Source organism: Tiliqua scincoides, chromosome 5 (genome assembly GCF_035046505.1).
Source record: "Tiliqua scincoides isolate rTilSci1 chromosome 5, rTilSci1.hap2, whole genome shotgun sequence".
Lineage (NCBI taxonomy): Eukaryota > Metazoa > Chordata > Lepidosauria > Squamata > Scincidae > Tiliqua > Tiliqua scincoides.
Window position 1 is genome coordinate 104,330,527 of NC_089825.1, and position 20,876 is coordinate 104,351,402.

The 20,876-nt window shown below is 41.2% G+C and overlaps 2 protein-coding genes across 2 annotated transcripts; both read right to left on the minus strand.

The window, feature by feature from the left end:
* Positions 1 to 5,610: 5,610 nt before the first annotated feature.
* LOC136652817 (olfactory receptor 1M1-like) lies at positions 5,611 to 6,555 on the minus strand. The gene has a single exon (XM_066629738.1). It carries the CDS (start codon positions 6,553 to 6,555, stop codon positions 5,611 to 5,613), a length of 945 nt encoding a protein of 314 aa, XP_066485835.1.
* Positions 6,556 to 9,403: 2,848 nt separating this feature from the next.
* Positions 9,404 to 10,351, minus strand: LOC136652818 (olfactory receptor 5A1-like). Its single transcript, XM_066629739.1, has one exon. The coding sequence runs from the start codon at positions 10,349 to 10,351 to the stop codon at positions 9,404 to 9,406; it is 948 nt and encodes a 315-aa protein (XP_066485836.1).
* Between the last annotated feature and the right edge of the window lie 10,525 nt (positions 10,352 to 20,876).

Below are 20,876 nucleotides of genomic sequence, written 5' to 3' on the forward strand. Positions count from 1 at the left end.
GAGACATACAAAATTATGCAGGGAATGGACAGAGTGGATAGGGAGATGCTCTTTACACTCTCACATAATACCAGAACCAGGGGACATCCACTAAAATTGAGCGTTGGGCGGGTTAGGACAGACAAAAGAAAATATTTCTTTACTCAGCGTGTGGTCGGTCTGTGGAACTCCTTGCCACAGGATGTGGTGCTGGTGTCTAGCCTAGACACCTTTAAAAGGGGATTGGACGAGTTTCTGGAGGAAAAATCCATTATGGGGTACAAGCCATGATGTGTATGCGCAACCTCCTGATTTTAGAAATGGGTTAAGTCAGAATGCCAGATGTAGGGGAGGGCACCAGGATGAGGTCTCTTGTTATCTGGTGTGCTCCCTGGGGCATTTAGTGGGCCACTGTGAGATACAGGAAGCTGGACTAGATGGGCCTATGGCCTGATCCTGTGGGGCTGTTCTTATGTTCTTATGACCCTGAATTAAAGACAGCCTATTAGGCCTCTGACACACACACACAAACACACACACACACACACACACACACACACACACACACACAGAGGCAAGTTTCACACAGACATGCTGGCTGGCATAGTACAATCATACAAAATTGTGCAGCCAGCGATATAGGTGTAAGATTTTCTCAGACCAAGAATGCCCTAGAGCACTTGCAGAGTGAAAAATACAAACCTTGAATAAAAGCAGTCTGACATACAGATAGATAGAAGCAATATTTAATTCTAACAGATTCACACAGGCCCTTGCAGTGTTGGAAAATGCTCAAAACATTCCACCCCCTCCCTCCCAAAAAATCAGAGATTTCAAACAATTTGCACTGGCCACTTGTAAAGTGTAAAGGCACACAGGCCCACATTGAATAAGAGAGGCCTCTACTGACAGCCCCACCCCCCCCACACACACACAGCCATTGTCCTAGCTGGATAATGACCAAAATTCAAGTCATACAGGTGAAAAGGAACATTCCAAAAAAAAAACTGTGCAGCCTGACCATCTCCCCCTCATGAATAAAGGCAGCATTTTTTTTTTTATTTCTAACAGATTCACACAGGAACACAGAACACATGAAAAAGCATATTTCCTGAATAAGCCAGTATATGGAAGTTTTATTCAGACCATGAATGCTCCAGAGCACATGCAGAGTGAACAAAACAGACCCTGAATTAAAGACAGCCTATTAGGCCTCTGAGACACACACACACACACACACACACACACACACACACACACAGAGGCAAGTTTCACACAGACAGGCATAGTACAATCATACAAAATTGTGCAGCCAGCGATATAGGTGTAAGATTTTCTCAGACCAAGAATGCCCTAGAGCACTTGCAGAGTGAAAAATACAAACCCTGAATAAAAGCAGTCTGACATACAGATAGATAGAAGCAATATTTAATTCTAACAGATTCACACAGGCCCTTGCAGTGATGGAAAATGCTCAAAACATTCCACCCCCTCCCTCCCAAAAAATCAGAGATTTCAAACAATTTGCACTGGCCACTTGTAAAGTGTAAAGGCACACATACACAAATTCCAAGGCAAGGCAAGGCAAGGCAAGGCAAGGCAAGGCAAGGAGAGAGAGAGAGAGAGAGAGAGAGAGAGAGAGAGAGAGAGAGAGAGAGCAATATGCTTACCAAAAAGAACTGCAACCTTCTTTTTTGGGAGATGTTCTGACACACACAATAAGGTGTCCCCTTTTATAGGAAAAATCTCTGTACCCCTCACACCTGGACATTCCAATTAGTTTTTTCTTCCCAGGCCCATACAATAAACAAAAATGTTGGTAAGTTAGTATGTTTTTATTTTCACATCAGAAATCTTAAAAGAAGACACGTGAAAAACAGACCCAAATTCTGTTCTCATGTCAAAAAATTAATATATTTCCAAGTTATTGGAATGCAATCGTTCAGGATTAACCCAATGACCTGTGCCTGGTTTTTTCACGTGGAAAAACCAAACACAGGCCAAAAATTGATATATTTCCAAGTTATTGGAATGCAATCATTCAGGATTAACCCAATGACCTGTGTCTGGTTTTTGCACGTGTAAAAATCCAGACACAGAATCTGATTCCCAGTCTCATGGAATATAAAATAGCTGAAATTGTTTTCCCATATAGAAATGTGTCTGATCAGCTTCTGATTTTCAGTCCTTTTTTTTTGGTGTAACCCCTATGTGAGCAGGTTCTATTCTCCCATGCTCCCCAGGCCCATGTCTTCTAAATTCATTTGAATTAACCCCCCTGTAAGCAACAAACACACAAGACCTTGTAAAAAATTTGATTTTTTATTTCCATACATAGATACATTCACATAGAACAATAATAAGCAACCCCTCTCTCACTTGTCTTCTCTCTACTTCTAAAATTCCATTGAAAGCATCATTTCCCTAGTCATGCAACATCTGCAATTTATTCCTAAACATGCACATTTTTTTAAATAAGCATTCTCTCTCTCTACTTTTTTTTTCCTAATCATGCAAGATCCATATATTAATATTCCATTCCACTCCAATATTATTCCATTAATATTACATCAGTTAAAACCAAAAAGATTTGGCTTTGATCACTCTTTCAACAGAAAAAAGAAAAACACGATCTTGCGGTTGAAGCAAATTACCAGCTATTTTATGGGGTTCAGATTCAAATTTATATACCCGGTCCAGTAATGACATTACATATTCAGGAAATTCCTGCTTCATCTCCAGACAACCTAATGAAAATGCAATGCAGATACACGTGTGCACCAGGCATGCAATATCCAATTTCTTCATAACTCTATGCAACATGTCTCGAATAAACTCCTGAGTCCAGTCCAAGCAGACATGGGCGTCCTGGTTTGGGGCCTTCGTTCGACATCCCTCACAGGACACTTTGAGAAATTTTGATACACAATACTTCACAATGGTGAACAAACTTGCTCTCAGCACACTCTTTGTGATTCTCTGCCTTGTCTGTGATGTCAGATTTTTGTTCTGTCTGTCCAGCGGGAGAACCCCTAAAATGTTCCGTAACGTTTTGAAAGCGTCTTGCTTCACATCCTTCTTTGGAATAGCCTACAAAAATAACACAAATAAGTATTTTTGATTTTACATTTCAGGCAACACACTCACGTATGCACTCAAGCACAGTGATTTACCTCTGCTTCAGTTTCTCTAGGTACAGGTGGTTCTTCCATTGCAAATTGGTAAACCAGGTTCAAAGATGGAAACGGTAACACGTCATCCTCTTCATCCTCATAATGCCTACATTTTTGCTTCTTCTTCATAGGTGCCTGCGGTAGGCTTTGAGAATCAGTGGGTCTGTCTGGGGTCTCTGGCTCATTGCAGCTCTCCATCTTGAGCAGTTTGCGAACATAGTTTTGAGAATCCACGGGTCTGACCGGTGTCTCCCCCCCCCTCAGAAGGCGGCACGTTCTCCTTCTCTTCTTCGGGGCTCTCCATCTTGACCACCAGCATAGTGTGATTTTCACTCTCCTCCCCGGCAGGGGATTCGCACTCCAACTGGGGAGTCTCGGTCTCAGAAGGCAAAGCGGGTGAGCTTTTCAGAGGGGAGGCCATGGCAGAAACAGCAGCAACAACAAAAGGCTGAATGGGTTTCTCTCTCCCCCCCAAAAGGCCCTGGGCCTTAAATACAAGGACATGTCCGGACCTGTTCCCACTCCCCCTCTTTTCCCATTGGCTCCACACGGTGGTCCAAGAGTTATGAAACCTGCGCCTATTGGTCGGCAGCGATGGGGCAAGTTGTTTGAGTGGTCACATGAACCCCCTTTCCCACACTTTATTGGCGGGCTCCTTTTCCCGCCAAACCAAATGTCGGGGTGCTACAAAACCCTTCCCTAGCGGTCAAGGGGAACGGGACGAGTTGTTTGAGTGGTCACATGAACCCCCTTTCCCACACTTCATTAGCGGGCTCCTTTCCCCGCCAAACCAAATGTCGGGGTGTCCCAAAAACCCTCCCCAGTGGTGGGGGGCAGTGGGATAAGTTGTTTGAGGGGTCACTTGAACCCACTTAGGGGGCGGGATTTCCAGTAAAAAGGGGCGGGACCAGCTGTCAAAGATAGTTTTGACATAAGGTATGTAGTTCCTACTACTGGTGTACATTCTGAGGTTAGCAAGGCTGAGGGTTGAGCCGGGACCAATCAGATGATACTTGCCCAGATCGGTGTGGCTGGCTGGAAAGTCCCCTGGCAGGAATTGGCAAAGATCACCACAAGGTTTGGCTGTCTGGCTGCCTTGGCTCTATGGGGTTGGCTGTGATAGACTTACTCAGAGCGCAGCCTTGAGTCAGCATGTAATACTCATTGATTACCTGGGAGATTTATACATTTATAACCATTTCCCCTGCTATAGTTGCCTGCAGGATGGGGGTGGAGATATAATCCTGTTGCATGTGTTGCATAAATAATTATTAAAGTGGCCCAGTTGACCCAAGTATGTGTCTCATATGTTTATTTAGGGGTGGGGGTTAACCAAATCAGGTTAACTAAATTAACAGCACACACAGTATAAATTAGAGCCAAATCCTATCTCTCCCTCCCCCCCTGCAACTATGATAAAAACGAACATGTTGTATCCAACAGAGAGATGGATTGGGAGGCTTCAGAGAGGAAAGGAGAATTATTTCCCCTTACTCCTCCGTAAGACTCTTGCTCCACAATGGGTCTCTTTGGACCTGCACCAGCTCTATAGCTGGTACAAGCCCAAGGGCATGAAAAAGATTGGATCTGGCGTACCCCCCTGCTGCGGGATCCACTCCCTTCTACAGCCTCCCCACTACCTGTTTCTCCCCCTCTCCACTCTGTTCTGCCTTCCCCACCACCAACTCATTTCATACTCACCTATTCTCTGCCTGCCCTCCCCCCACCGCATCCCACTGCTACTGCCAATTTATATTTATCAGTGAGTCTCAACGGAGATACCACTACATGCAGAATGGCTGCAGTGATACGGGCGCTTTGGCAGCACATACCTCTGTGACCTGTCAGAGCAACACTTGTGTGTGCCATAAGGCAGTTAACACTGGCAGAATGATCATTCCACCATTAGAGCCTAAAAGCATCAGGCTGTTAGGGAACCAAAAACAGATTATTAAAAATAACCATGCTCAATCTAGACTTAACATTGCTACAAAACTGCAGCTCCAGCACATTCAAGAATTCAGTTTTAAAACAAAACAAAACCATATGCATGTGTCAATTCAATTCCATTACAGCAGTGTTTCTCAAACTGTGGGTCGGGACCCACTAGGTGGGTCACGAGCCAATTTCAGGTGGGTCCCCATTCATTTCAATATTTTATTTTTAATATATTAGACTTGACGCTATCTTGGTATGTGACTGCATTATGGAAATGTTACAAACCTGTACTTTTAGCAAGCTACTCTGTATAGTCTTTTAACAATGATAGTCAATGGGACTTACTCCCAGGTAAGTGTGGGTAGGATTTCCGCCTAGGATTGTTAAAAATGTTCCTGCTTGATGATGTCACTTCCGGTCATGGCATCACTTCCAGTGGGTCCTGACAGATTCTCATTCTAAAAAGTGGGTCCTGGTGCTATGAGAACCACTGCATTGCAGCAATTGATGTGCTTGATAGTTAACATTTCTGCATAACATGAGCCATCAATGGCTTGCACCCTATCAATTTCTGGGTGGCTTCTCTCACTGCCCTGGTATTCAGGCTGTAGATGATGGGATTCAACATAGGAGTGGAGATGCTATATTGGATGGAAAAGAAGTCATCAACAATGAGTGAGGAGGCTGAGCTGGGCCTCATATGCCGAAAGCAGCCAGTGCCAAAGAATAAGACCACAATAATCAGGTGAGAACTGCAGGTGGAGAAGGTTTTTCTTTTGGCTTCTGCAGAGTTCATCTTCAGGACTGTAGCAATGATGTGGATATAGGACACCAGAATGACCAATGAAGGTGCTGCTACTATACTACTAGAAATGAAGAAGGTCATTGTGTTCTGGGAAGTCTCAGTGCAGGATAAGGCAAGCAGAGATGGGAGTTCACAGCTGAAATGCTGGATAGTGTTTGGACCACAGAACACTAGCTTCAGTAGGGGCAATGCATTTGTCAGTGCAAATAAGCAGCTTATTGTCCATGCACTTCCTACCAGGCTCCTGCATACTGCACTGTTCATCATCTTTACATAGTACATGGGTTTGCATATGGCAGTGTATCGGTCATAAGCCATGGCTCCAAGAACAAATGCTTCTGTGGTTCCTGTCAGAAAGATAAAGAACACCTGGGCTATGCAGCCACCATACGAAATTTTCTTGCTTGCATAGAAGTTCAGAAGGAGCTTGGGCAGCGTCACCGTAGAAAAGCAGATATCAATGAAGGACAGGTGACTCAGGAAGAAGTACATGGGGCTGTGCAAGTGGTTGTTGCTCCTTATTGCTGCCATTATCAACATGTTTCCCATCAGGGTTACTGCATATATCAGGGAAAAGGTACAGAAGAGGAACATCTGGACTGGGGGACTGTAGGAAAATCCCAAGAGAACAAAATAGGTCACTGTGGTCTGGTTTTCCATTTCCTTTTTTTTCAGCAACACTAGAAAAAAAAGAAGAAAGAGGAACAAGCGTGTTGGTATAATTAAGGAAACGGCATGGAATCAGTGATTTAAGGGCAGAATTGGATGTTCTAAGCCTCTTGATGGTGAGCAATACAGGTGGTTCTGTGTATTGTCTCTTCACCACTGTCTCTTCACCACCAGAAATATGTGCACCACCTTCTGAGAAATACACTCACAAAATCAGGACAATGGAGTGCCTTTTTTGTCGGAGCCCAGCCTAGTGGTTTGATCCCAGAAGACTACAGTAATTATAATGGGTCAGTGAGCTCTCAAGCTGTGCAAGCTTGCCTATTTTTTTTGCTAGGTCTGGGAGATGTAGATCCGAAGGTATTGCTTTCTATATGCATACAGCAGAACTGAGCATAAGTGAACTGAATCCATGCTTTAGATCAGTGGTTCCCAAACTGTGGGTCGGGACTCACCGATGGGTCAGGACCTTATTTTTTGTGGGTCCCATAGCAGCTGAGCAGAGCCTCCAATGAAAATACAGGTGATGGAAGGATCAGATAATTAATTGCCCCAAACCCTGAGGTTATTAAAAAATCAGATAGCTGCTAACGGCCCTGCAAAGAATTCCTGCAGATTACAAGCATGTATAAATACAGGGAGATAAATGTTGGAGTATCTTTTTTCTGGTTGTTAATATTATGCGTAAATAAATAAAAACATTATTTCTTTCTAGATGTTTTTTTTTTTAAGTCTGGTAAACCTAAGTGGGTCCTGATAGAGTGTCATTTTAAAAATTGGGTCCCGATGCTTAAATGTTTGGGAACCACTGCTTTAGATTAAACAAGCCAGGGAACCGACGGACGACGAGACTGTACATATTTGTTTTATGTACTAGCACCTTCTCAAGGCTTCCCTGAGAGTACCTCTGTAAGACTCACTCAGGAATGCCTGTACCATTTGGATTTTACTCGTGGATGAGGAACTGCAAATATTTACCCTAGAATTGTGTCCCTTTGCAGTCCATCCACTGATGTGAGAAATCCTTAGAAGGTGGAAGGAATGTTGGAAGCTTTTCTTTTCTTTGCCCGATATCTTCCAAATAAAAGAAGGAAGTGTTTATATGGAAGTGTTTGTAGCTCTTATGTTATATATTAGGGTTACAAGTTCTTATCTCACAGAACTAATTTCATGCAAATCAATGCTTTCCAACTGCAGGTTGCATATATGTGTGAAATTGCAAAAAGAAAAAGAAAAACAGTAGTTCAGAACTTTTCCCGCTAGCATCTTTTCTGCCCTTACAATGCCATTTAGCTCCACTCCACTCCACTCAAAATCTGGGTTGTGTCTGTTGACATGAAGGAAACAGGATGCTATTTGTCTTTCCCTGGGACAAATTCTTCTTACCAAAGAAACCAGATTTGGGCTAGAGAGATTGTCATAGAAACCTATGTTTCATCCTGCAAGTATTGATGAGTAACCATTTTGCTTTTCCACTTTCTTCTACTTCACCAAATGTGACATCCTATAATCAGCCCATTGTCTACGTAGGAGGATAAGAAATTTTTGCAATGACAGAACTATTCTAGTGGGTTTCTTTTTTTTCACTTGTTCCTTGTCATGTCTGTTCCTACCATAACTTGATATTGATCTGCACATAATCTAGCACATAATCTCCTAATGCTCGTTATGTTTCTCAGTCAAAGCAGATAAAGCTTATTGTGCAATGATCCTGTCTAAGAAGCACTCATCAGATTTCCAATTTTAAAAAAAGATGAAAGTATCTCTCATGCATAACAGTTATTATGCATTAATTTGTGTTCACCATAGTTCCTCATTCAAACCTCAAAACAGCTTGTTGTTACTAGCATATGCTGGTAGTGATCATGACCAGTTGTGAATCCATCCAATTTACTTGTCTATGCTATGTAGTTGACTGAGATCCACAACATATTATGCAAAAAGATGCCATCTATATTCCCAGATCTATGTTGTCAAAGTACAGGAAACACCACTCACACCTGCTTTCACCTCTTGTTCCTTATTTTGACCTGGTCTACAGGAATCTGAACTATGTATTTCCTTCTGATTCATTCTCTGCCTTCAAGATGTTCAGGAAAAAGCACATACCCTGATCCAGTTGTAACCAGACTTCTTCAAAGATGCATTGAGTTTTGCAATGTTAGTTTTCCATTTAATGTCAAAGAGTGTGTGGAATCACATCTAAAGAATGAGTTTGTATTCTGGGATTGGATATGAAATCCTTGATTATTTCCTTTGGGACAATTTGTGTATTGTATGCAATGTGTGTACTCAAGGGATAGAGACAATGTCAGTGTAGGAAATATAGTTAAATATTACATCATTTTCTATGCCTTGAAGAAGCCAAAAAAGAGTACTCCTTTCTCCACCTGTGGTTCCCACCTGATTGTTGTGGTCTTATTGTCAAGAAAAGGGTGAGATATATATATATCACCGATATCACTGTCCTACACACTAGGACACAACAGCAAGTAAACACAACCACAAGTAAAATTTATTGAAAAATAGTAACTTGGAATAAAAGCACATCACTGTCTTTTAACATTTTTCATTTTTTTAATCAAAATTTGAGAAAAAATAGCACAATTTCACACATCTTTAACCCATTTCTGCCCAGCCCACAAGTGGACACATTTGATCCTTGTTGCATATATGTTTTGGGGAAAAATGGCTTAATTAGTAAAAAGTATGTTGACCGTACTCGATATGAACTTACATTGTTATGAAGTTCTAATTCCTGCCCATTCTAGAATTCAGTAAGGAGAACCATATGTACTTGCCAATTCAATTCCAATATAGTAGTTAATGTGCTTAATAGTTAACATTTCTGCATAACATGAGCCATCAATGGCTTGCACCCTATCAGTTTCTTGATAGCTTCCCTCACTGCCCTGGTATTCAGGCTGTAGATGATGGGATTCAACATAGGCGTGGAAATGCTGTATTGGATGGAAAAGAAGTCATCGACAATGAGCGAGGAGGCTGAGCTGGGCCTCATGTATCTAAAGCTGCCTGTACCAAAGAATAAGATCACAACAATCAAATGAGAACTGCAGGTTGAGAAGGTTTTCCTTCTGGCTTCTGCAGAGTTCATCTTCAGGACTGTAGAGATGATATGAACATAGGACACCAGAATAACCAAGAATAATGGAGCTGCTACTGTACAACTAGAAATGAAGAAGGTCATTGTGTTCTGGGAAGTCTCAGTGCAGGATAAGGCAAGCAGAGATGGGAGTTCACAGCTGAAATGCTGGATAGTGTTTGGACCACAGAATAGTAGCTTCAGTAGGGGCAATGCATTTGTCAATGCATATAAGCAGCTTATCATCCACGCACCCCCCACCAGGCTCTTGCATACCACACTGTTCATGACCTTTACATAGTACATGGGCTTGCATATGGCAGTGTATCGGTCATAAGCCATGGCTGCAAGAACGAACTCTTCCGTGGCCCCCGTCAGTAAGATGAAAAACATCTGGGCTATGCAACCACTGTACGAAATTGTCTTGCTTGCATAGAAATTCAGCAGGAGGTTGGGCACCATGACTGAAGAGGTGAAGATATCAATGAAGGACAGATGACTCAGGAAGAAATACATGGGGCTGTGCAAGTGGCTATTGCTCCTTACTGCTGCTATAATCATCATATTTCCCATCAGGGTCACTGCATATATCAAGAAAAAGGTACAGAAGAGGAACATCTGGACTGGGGGACTGTAGGAAAATCCCAAGAGAACAAAATAGGTCACTGTGGTCTTGTTTTCCATTTCCTTTTTCAGCAACACTAGAAAAAGAAGAAGGGGAGAGAAGGCGTATCAAATACCTTCTTATCATTAATTAGAAGCCGTTGGATCTGTGATTTAAGGGCAGAACCAAACATGAGAGATACAGCTGACTCTGTGTGTATCATAGCGAGAGCCCAGCACTGATGCAGCCACAATGTAGCCCCGATAAGGGAACAAACATTCCTTTACCTTGAGGAAGCCTCAGTGACTGCCCCCCCCCACCTGAGGATGCAGCACATGCCCTGTTGGCACAGCAATGGAAAGTTGGATAGGATTGGGCCCTGAGTGTGTCTTCACCTCCGGGAATTCCTGAGAAATGCACCCATGATATAAGGACCGTGGAGTGCCTTTTTTCAGGAGTCCAGTGTAGTGGTTGATATATTAAAAAATAATAATGACCAGGCATCTGTGAGTTCTCCTGCTTTGCCTGTCTACCTGCTCCTTTTGCAAAGTCTGGGACCTGAGATCCAGAGGACTTACGTTCTATAAGTGTAGAGCAGCAGCGAGCACAAGTGAATTGTCTGCATTATTTCAACATAGCAAAGCCAAGGTTGTAGAAACTTGTCTCTGTGAGAAAGACGTAATTTTTTTTTAATATACTGTTTCTAACACCTTCTCAGATCTTCCCTGTGAGTACATACAGGAATATCAAAGGCCTTTGGATTTAGCTGGTGTAAGTCTTAGAGGCAAGTCAAGCCCACAAAAGGTGGATAGAATCTTAAAACGTGCTGCTTCCAAGATTCTCTTCCTCCCACTTCTCTTGCCCAGAGCTCGGACTTCTCCCTTCCTGCTCCCAATGCTGAATCACCCCCAGTTCTCCCCATTTCGCTCCCCCCCCCCGCTGACTTAACTGGTGGCAGTGCAGAGTAAAGGAAGTTCTTCTGGCTGCTGTTGCCTGTGCCCATTCTCTGGCCATTTGTCCTGCCAGGCAAGTTCCACAAAATAATGGAGCAAATTTTGAGCCATCGTTCCAAGTCATACGCTGATGGGATCCCATTATATGTCAGCATAAGCCCTGGATAGGAGCAAGCTATTTATTTCATACAGTCTGTCAATGCTCATTGTGTTTACTGTCTCAGTAAAGCAGATCAAGCTTATTGTGCAAATATAACTAGCACTCATCCGGTTCTCCATTTAAAACAAACACTGGGTAGCTATCATGCATCAAGACTATCGTGCATTAATTTGTGTTCATCATAATTCCTCCTTCAAATTACAAACCAGTTTATTGTTGCATGTTGTCCATCCTGGAAGCAATTATGATCTATTGTGAATCCATCCAGTTTAAGCTCCTTGTGCTGTGCAGCTGACTTTCTGTAGATGCATGTCATACTCATGAAGATGCCACTTCTGTATCCCCTGCACCCAGATCTACACAGCCTGAAAGCAGGCTGATTTACTCAGGAAATGCTACTCCCAATTGAGCTCACCTCTGCTTCTCATCGAAACCTGGTCCAGAGGAGCTTGCATTTCTATGCATTTCCCCCCTTCTTTCTCTTTCTTTCTTCTAGATGCTTAGGGGAGGGGGGTCGATAGGGAACCATCCATGATCTCTGTGTCCTTGGACTTCTGTGGTGATGCATTGAGTTTTACAGTGCAATTTTTCCACCTAGTTGTAAGGAGCTTATAGAATCTCAGTCAAAGCATGTGTCAGTATTCTGGGATTTGTATTCTGGGATTGTACCTGAAATTCTTAATTGTTTCCTTTGGGACAAATTGTGTATAGTATATAATGTGTGCACTCAAGGGAAAGAGGTATTGCCTGTGTAGGGAATGCATTTGATATTACTTTATATTTCAAGTAATTTGCCCAATACAAATTTTGCACAGAAATAGAGGTGTTTGAGAAGCAGAGGTACAGACATTGTAATTTGACAAGCATCTGTTTTCTTTTTTTCTTTTTTGTTTTTTTAAGGAACAGGAAAAAACCTTAATGAGAGAACAAAAATGTACGGAAAAGGATTTCTGTTATATATTCAATCTGAGGCAATATTGCTGATTAGGCCAAAACCTATTCACAATACTGGATAATGATAGAGAGATTTCTGGGACTTGGTCTCTGGGTCAAATGCTAAGCAGACATAGACTTCTTTAAAAGCATATAGAAAAATTTATTTACATGCTATTTACAGATTAAGAATAGATTAGGATAGATACAGGTTCTAAGTTACCCCATGGTAGATCTTTGATTGTCTCCGAACCACACCCAAAACTCCTGTACTTGTACTCTATGAAGAACAAGTGACCTATGTGATATACACGTCATTTTCCTCACCTTATTTGGCATGCTGGTGCATGGTTCTAGCCCTAACTGGGAAGTCCGTTATCCATGTATGGAGAAGTTCTGGCTTGCACTTTGATTTCACAAGACCCTGGAATGTTCCTTTTGGGAAAGCTATGACACACATATTTTTTCTCTCTCTGCAGGTCATCTTGACATTTTCTACTTTGTTTTTAACAGAAAAACACTAGTCATGCTTTTCTTAATGTTCCTCTTCTGAGAGAAGTTAGGTTAACCCCTAAAATCTCTATCAATCCTTCGTTTTTTTCTTGACCAAAATAAACATCTCGGTGTTTATCTTGGTCACACCTTTATACTACTGATTTAGGGACATACATGTTTGTTTGAACTTCTTTGCTAGGCCTTTGTTATGTTATAGAAAAGAGTTATAGAAAAGAGTTGCTATATCAATGGTGTAGCTTAAGGAATACAAAGTCTCTTGTAACATGCAAAGCTGCTATTAATAGCAGTAACTGAGATATATGTTTAAACACATGTTTCCTTGCATAAAGTGCAATATCCTTAGTGAATCAATATGTAATTTTGATATTTGAGTTAGTAGTACTTCTACATTTGTTACACTATGCAGATTTTGCTCATGCAACGAACATCTGTGTCACCTGATGCTGTGCATCTATGGCTACTTATACTTTAAAGGCCTTGTTATTTAAGCCAACCCAAGTCTCTTCAGACATAAGTTGTCTTTAGATCAGTGCCTTAGTTAGAAGCTAGCTCATTTTATGGCCGACACAATGCTCAAATGCACACTATACAACTCTTTAAAAGAGTAATATTCTGTAAGAGAAGTACTTTAGACTTTGCAAATCCATTCTTTTAACTTTAAATAATACTAAGGACAGACTACTTTATTTGTGAATAGTGTACCTAACTAAAACTATATGAAAATGCTTTATCATGTAGAGATACTTTGTGTTTACTAAGAAAAAACCTTATAGGACTTTATGAAAAGAAACTCATACTTTTGTATAGGTTGACTTTTTAAAACTTAGTTTACTAGTTATGTCTTACTATGGCTAGACCTTAATTACTTCACTCACACTCAACTAATAAGGAATGTCCTGCAAAACACTTCTCTCTGGGAAATAGGGAAACACGTCTTAATAGCTTCCCCTTTTACTTACATTTACCCACACTTGCAGTGTTTTTGGATTTCATTACTTCTAACTAGGTGTAATAGGTGTGAAATAGGTTAACTATGTTTATGTTTTTTTAGCTTATTTTCCTCTTATTGCTCTTTTGATTGATTAAAATCAAGCAATAATAATTTGGTTACACTTCAGGCATTCCCCATACAACTTAACTTTTACACATTCATCTATCAATAAGAAAACAACAACATTGCAAAACATAATACAAATCAACATAATGAACAATTATGAAATATGAAATGTGAAAAATGTTGGAACAGTAAAAAACATTTCAAAACATCACATCACAACAGACTACAAACACAGTTGTAATCATTAAAGAAAGAGTCCATTAAGAAATCATTTGGAAAAGTCCATGTTTTAAAATAGTTCGTTGGAAAAGTTCAAAGTAATGCTCCAGAGGACATTAACTGTTTTAGTAATCCTTCTTTCCAAACAAAGTCACAAAGTCCATTTCATTTTTTTCCTGTGTGCAGGTAGTGGTTCATTCTAAATGGATAGTTCCCACGCTTCATGATTACTTCCTCAAACATAAGCACTTGGTTTACCTAAAAAAGAATAAGCTCTATACAAATTAACAAGGTATCAAAGACAGAAAACATTTCACTTTTTTTTTTTTTTTGTATGGCTTTGCAGGCTTCAGTTTAAACTCTGAAACAAAAAGGAACTCATTTTTTTTTTTTCTTTGAACGATCTTGGCCAACTACCCAGAAACTTTTGGCTTATTTCCTAGAACTTCAGCACAGAACTCAGAACATAAAAAACTTCGTTTTACATACAAGCCTCTGTTATTGTGAGCATACAAATGAACTTATAAGAAATAAAACAGACAGATTAAAACAAACTCACCTAAACTTATTCTTTTTGTACTTTGTGAATGTATAGTGCTGCTTGTTTGAACTTGGAACGTTGAGGTTCTTTTTTTTTTCTCATTATTTTAAGGATTATTCACTCAAATCACCTTGCTCCTGCATTTGCAAATTTTCTTCAACCTTCTTTTACATATACTTGATAAGCATGTTATTATACATGGTAGATAATAAAAGAAAATACTAACAAAAACACACATATGCCAAATGGCAAAACACAGCACAATTAATTACTTCATTTAATACTTAATCAACTTTATACTGCCAGCAGAAGCGTCCTTCTGATGGCAGCATCATAAACAATATAACAGCACAGTGGCACACTAATAGAATAGGCCACCCAGGTACCAGAAGAGAACTGGAAGGGGTTACCATTTGAACTTTAACTAAGATGACAATAAAGTAGCATAGTAAGGAAATTTTTTTCTTCAAGAGATTATCACCTTTCCAATTATTATTTCAATTCTTTTACTAAGAATGAATAAGTTGATCACGCTCACTCATTCTTAATTTATATCACAATTTGAATGTGCTCCTAAAAAAAATTTCCTGTAGTTAGCTTACACAGACACTGTTAACACATATTTATACTGTTGTACACTTTTAACACAAAGGTAACTTTTGATAGAAATTGCAAAAGGGATTTAAAACCTTAGGAATAGACCTCAACACATGGGAAACCCTGGCCTCCAAGTGGCCCGCTTGGAGACAGGCTACACAGCATGGCCTCTCTCAGTTTGAAGAGACACTTTGCCAACAGACTGAGGCAAAAAGGCAAAGAAGGAAGACCCATAACTAGGGAGACAGACCAGGGACAGACTACACCCTTCAGAGTGCGATACCATAGTTTTTTAAGACTGAAGGTAGCTATAATAGTAGCTAAACATACAAACTATTTGAGCCTTGCATTTTCGCAACATTAGCTTTCTACATTCAAATGCACACAAATTAATTCACCCTTTCCCAAAATCAGCACCTGAGCAACTGGCAAAGACTAGATGTGGGGCTGATTTAACAAGGATGCACACAACAGAGACACAGCCTAGAAATCAAGAGATAACAATTTCAAGGGATAAGAAAGGAAATAGGACTGGCTTTGGGGACTGGGGTATGAGGGGACAGTTCTGGGACTCAGGCACAGAAATAATAGGGCAGAGGTTGGGACTGAGAAACATCAGCTGAGCTAGCCAAGCCAACGAACTTTAGGGGACTAGCGTTTTTTTTTCTTCTTTCTATTAAAATGTGGATACTTCATTGCAGAGAGGTGTGCAATTGCACATCAGACTCTCTCAGAATACAGACTCACTGGCATGTACTGCAGCTTTAAATCCTATCAGTAACTAGGTCAGGTACAAAGATGCATCTAGGAAGAAAGAAAACCAGTGCCATCACCCACCTAGCAACATAGCTCACCCACACTGACACTTCCCACCCAAGATCACGGTTGTAGGTAAGCTAGAAGAGATGCAGCCACTTGCAAGGCAGGCAGGGCTACAACAGTCTGTGTTACAGGGTAAAGACAAAGCAGATTTTACTGCAGCACTGCAAACAACTATGAGATTCATTTAGGTTCAGTCAGCAGAGGAGAGTGTCATGAATATGTATGGTTTAGACTTAGTAGCATTGCAAAGCCTGAACCAAAGTAACCTAGCAACCCAGAGAGGCTTGCATTCCTAGCTGCAAGGAACCTACAACCCACAGAAGGTGACAAGGTGGCACTTCCGTAGACTGCCAGGAACCTACCAGAGTGGAATGCAACTGTAGACCTCCAATGGGAAGGGGAAACCAAGGGGATAGCTTTGCAAATTGCTTTTAGCCCTACTGAGGGAAGACTCTGCCCTTAAGGGTTTCTGACACCCCCCTCTTCTGCTGCCCTTGCAACTTCTTGCAACCTAGGTACTCAACAAGTAAAAATCTCTTTACCATGTTGGTTCATTGTCTATTGGGAACAAAAGTTTAGAATCTTGCCTTGCTGTTCAGCAAGCTACTAAAATCCTCTTTGTGGACTAGTAACTTGAGGTGCAGCCTTTAAAAAATCATTTTAAGCATTATTTTACTTGCAAGTAAAATCCTTTCAATTTTTTTTTCAGTACAAAGTTATGGCTGGACAGCATTACTTATGACACACACACTGGCACATATTTAAGATTAAACACTGACTGCGCAGAAAGGAAAAATTCTTACTCGAACCAAGCAGATTCATAGTTAAAAATAGCTGCAACAGGGAGCTTACGCAACCAGTCTGGGAAATTGCCAAACAACTGGTGAACACCCAGACAGACAATTTCAGCTTAACTTTTGCTAAAAGCACAAGCAGGAATTTCTTTCTTTTAGCATTTAAACTGAAAAAACTCAGGGCTTTCTAAAGTCCAAAAAAATAAACATACATTTATAAACTAGGGAAATTAACTCAGATTTCCCTCACCTGGCCAGGCTGAAAACTGGAGTGACTTCACTCACTGTTAAAAAAATCACTGCCGTTCACTTAGCTGACTTTACTTAGAAGTCAACTAGAAGCACTAATTGCAACCAGAGGAATTAGAGAAGTTTACATACCCTATTTAGACAATAGGAGATAAGGCACATGTGATAGACAACATGAAACAAAGAAACATGAAATAAACAGGCAGCATAAAATCAAAATCATAATGAGTTCATTACTTAAGTTCACAGTCACTTTGGAAGTGACGCTTATTAACGTTTGCATACCAATTAGCAATTCCTGTGAGAGAAGAACTTTGACAAGAGCACTTCATAATACTACAGCATATATTATATTTACTTATCACTCTCATTCTCACACCTCACACATGTCCATGGACTTCAAACACTCCAAACACACCACTCACTTTATACACATCTGTACCTATAAATAGCATATTTCACATTACACATGCTTATAATTTACAGCTCTAATGTACATGCATAAGAATTAAACATGTCATACTTACTTCAGACTTTCCTCCATTCCAAGGTTTCCAACACTGAAAGCACACTCACAATACAATCTTACCTCTCTTCTCTTCAGATGCCACGACAGCCTTACTACTTCAGGTACTAACTTCTGTTAGATCTCATTGTTGAATCAACAATGGGCACATTGTCTTTTTAAACTTAACTTTCTGCGTATTCGCTCCTCCTAAATTCTTACTTTGCCCCATTTTCTTTTTAAACCAGCACACAAAAGCACACAGCTCTGTTATAACTATTAACTCACTTTAGCTTAAAACAACACAGCCTTAGACAGGAAGCAGATTCACTGACTATTTTTAGGAGAACTGCCAAGTTGCTCAGCTGCTAAGGCGAACTTTTAACTACAGAAACTGTTTGAGTACTAAAACATCACTCTAATATTTACAAATTTAAACTCTTTCTCTGTCTCTAAAAAGACAGTGAGCGCTAATTAAAGATTGCTTACTAACTTTCCCACAGGTATGTCTACCACACACAAGGGTCCAGACAATTTTTTTTACCTGTTTCACCATAGTTCTGGCCACCCAGAACTGGAACCTGTCTTACCCAGACAGTAAAATCACTGGGGATACACACAATATTCCCCGAGGGCCCTTATTTACCCAACAAGGTTTACTTAAGGTACCAGACTAGCAGGTTTCCCAATCTCCTGCTCCTACTGTACCCAGTACTTACCTTGTGCTAGGGTACCTTGTACATTACTGTACTTCTGTACCCTGTACTTACTTTGAGGTCCACACCCTCATGCAGCAACTCCACTGCAGCAGCTCCACTGCAACAACCCCACTGCAGCTCCACTGCAGCAACCTCTGGTCGACCAGACAGACAGACACTTAGACAACACTTACCTGCTTGCACCACTCACACCATTAGACATCATGTGCAATCAGGGGAGAAATCATCATGTACAGGGAGAACCTGTATCCCATGTCTTTTCCAATTTAACTTGCTTGGTTTTTTTCCCCTAACTGCTTAGCAGAGAACAACCAGAGTCCCATCTGGGTCAGCCAACTGATAGAGAGATTTCTGGGACTTGGTCTCTGGGTCAAAATGCTAAGCAGACATAGACTTCTTTAAAAGCATATAGAAAAATTTATTTACATACTATTTACAGATTAAGAATAGATTAGGATGGATACAGGTTCTAAGTTACCCCATGGTGGATCTTTGATTTTCTCCGAACCACACCCAAAACTCCTGTACTTGTACTCTATGAAAAACAAGTGACCTATGTGATATACACGTCATTTTCCTCTCCTTATTTGGCATGCTGGTGCATGGTTCTAGCCCTAATTGGGAAGTCCGTTATCCATGTTTGGAGAAGTTCTGGCTTGCACTTTGATTTCACAATTCCCTGGAATGTTCCTTTTGGGAAAGCTATGACACACATGTTTTTCTCTCTCTGCAGGTCATCTTGACATTTTCTACTTTGTTTTTAACAGAAAAATACTAGTCATGCTTTTCTTAATGTACCTCTTCTGAGAGAAGTTAGGTTAACCCCTAAAATCTCTATCAATAATAAATAAATAAATAAATAAATAAATAAATAAATAAATAAATAAATAAATAAAGGCAGTGTGTGTGAAGTGTTTCTCTAAAGACTTTGAGGACTATCCTATGTATGTCTACTTAAAAATAAGTTCCATTATAGTTAATGGGACTTACTCCCAGGTAAGTGTGGATAGGATTGCAGGCATAGTGTTTAATTACCCCTTCCCATGTTATAAGATCTGCTTTCTAGGCACGTTTAACATGGGATCCTTGTAGTTGCCAATGGTGCAGCTCTGTGGTTTAGTGGGGAAGAAAGGTGTGTGTGTGTGTGTGTGTGTGTGTGTGAGAGAGAGAGAGAGAGAGGTTCAACAAGGCACATTTATAGTGGAGATAGTTACCAATAAAGGGGAAGGTGGGATTTTTTTAAAAACTGCCTACCTAAACTTTTCCACTCATTCATTGTTAGTTAGACAAGGCAAAATTTTGAACTACAATGAAAGCTTCATGCAGTGGCGAACCTCCCCAGCCCAGGACAAATGTCCGAGATGGCACCCCCTCCACGGGATGCTGCTGCCCCCTGCACCCAAATCCAACCCACTAAGCCTTGCACCTAAGCCTTGCGTGACTGCAGACTGTATCAGGGAAGCTTCCTGAGGATTCCTCAAGGCTTTAAACTGTGCTTCCGTTTTTCTGGAAGCACAGTTCACAACCCCGTTGGGAGCCTCAGAGAGGCTTCTGCGGGGTCCTAATGGCTCGTGCCTGGGGCATTTGCCCCATTGTCCTTAATGGGAGGCCCACCACGGGTTTCATGGTGTATTTATGATATCTTCCTCAAGGGCAGCCAGTAAGCAGACACTGAAGGCAAAAATACATGTCAAATAGACAGCCCAATCCCATCCCTTGCCCAAACTGTAGTGTACAGGCACACTATGGAGGCATGTGCTGCATCCTGTGATTGTGGAGAGGTGATCAGGAATCTTGTGAGAGGTAAGGGGAAATATTTTTCTCCTACCTCTGCAAAGGCCCTCTGATGGCCTATGGCAGTGGTTCCCAAACTTACTGGTGCCACAGCACCACCTCACCCTTTTCTTCCAAGCTCAGGTGGGCAGTACCATCTTGGATATTGCGAAATCTCACAATATTCAAGATGGGGAAGCCCACATCTCATAAGATTTCATTAGATTCAGCACCCGGGACAGCCAGCAGGAGAGGCGACCAGAGATGTCCTACTGCACTCCTTTGAGTGTGCCACAGCACCCTAAGGTGCCACAGCATTCCGTTTGGGAACCACTGGCCTTGGAGTTACTCTAGTTATGAGTATATATCTGGCATAAGTTCAAAAAGAGCCGGGCACAGGACAGGCCAAAAATGGGAGATAGGATCTGGCATGCGTGACTGCTGCCGGATCCATCCCTTCCTCCCACAGCACAACCCACTGGTTCTGCCCCCAGATGCTCCATTACTCCTCCTCCCCAACTACTTCCCACCCCTGCCTCCAACTTTCCTTTGTCATTGATGTCTGGGCGCTTCAGTGCACACACACATGAACACCAGACATTTGGCTCCATTGCATGTATCATTGCTGTGTCTGCAGCACCGATGGAGAGGGCCTTCTGCTGGCAGAAAGCACCTAAGGTGATGTAGTGGTTCAGGAGGTGGACCTAGACCTGGAACAAACAAGTTCTCTATGGGTCCATCACTGTCTTTCAGCCTCACCTACCTCA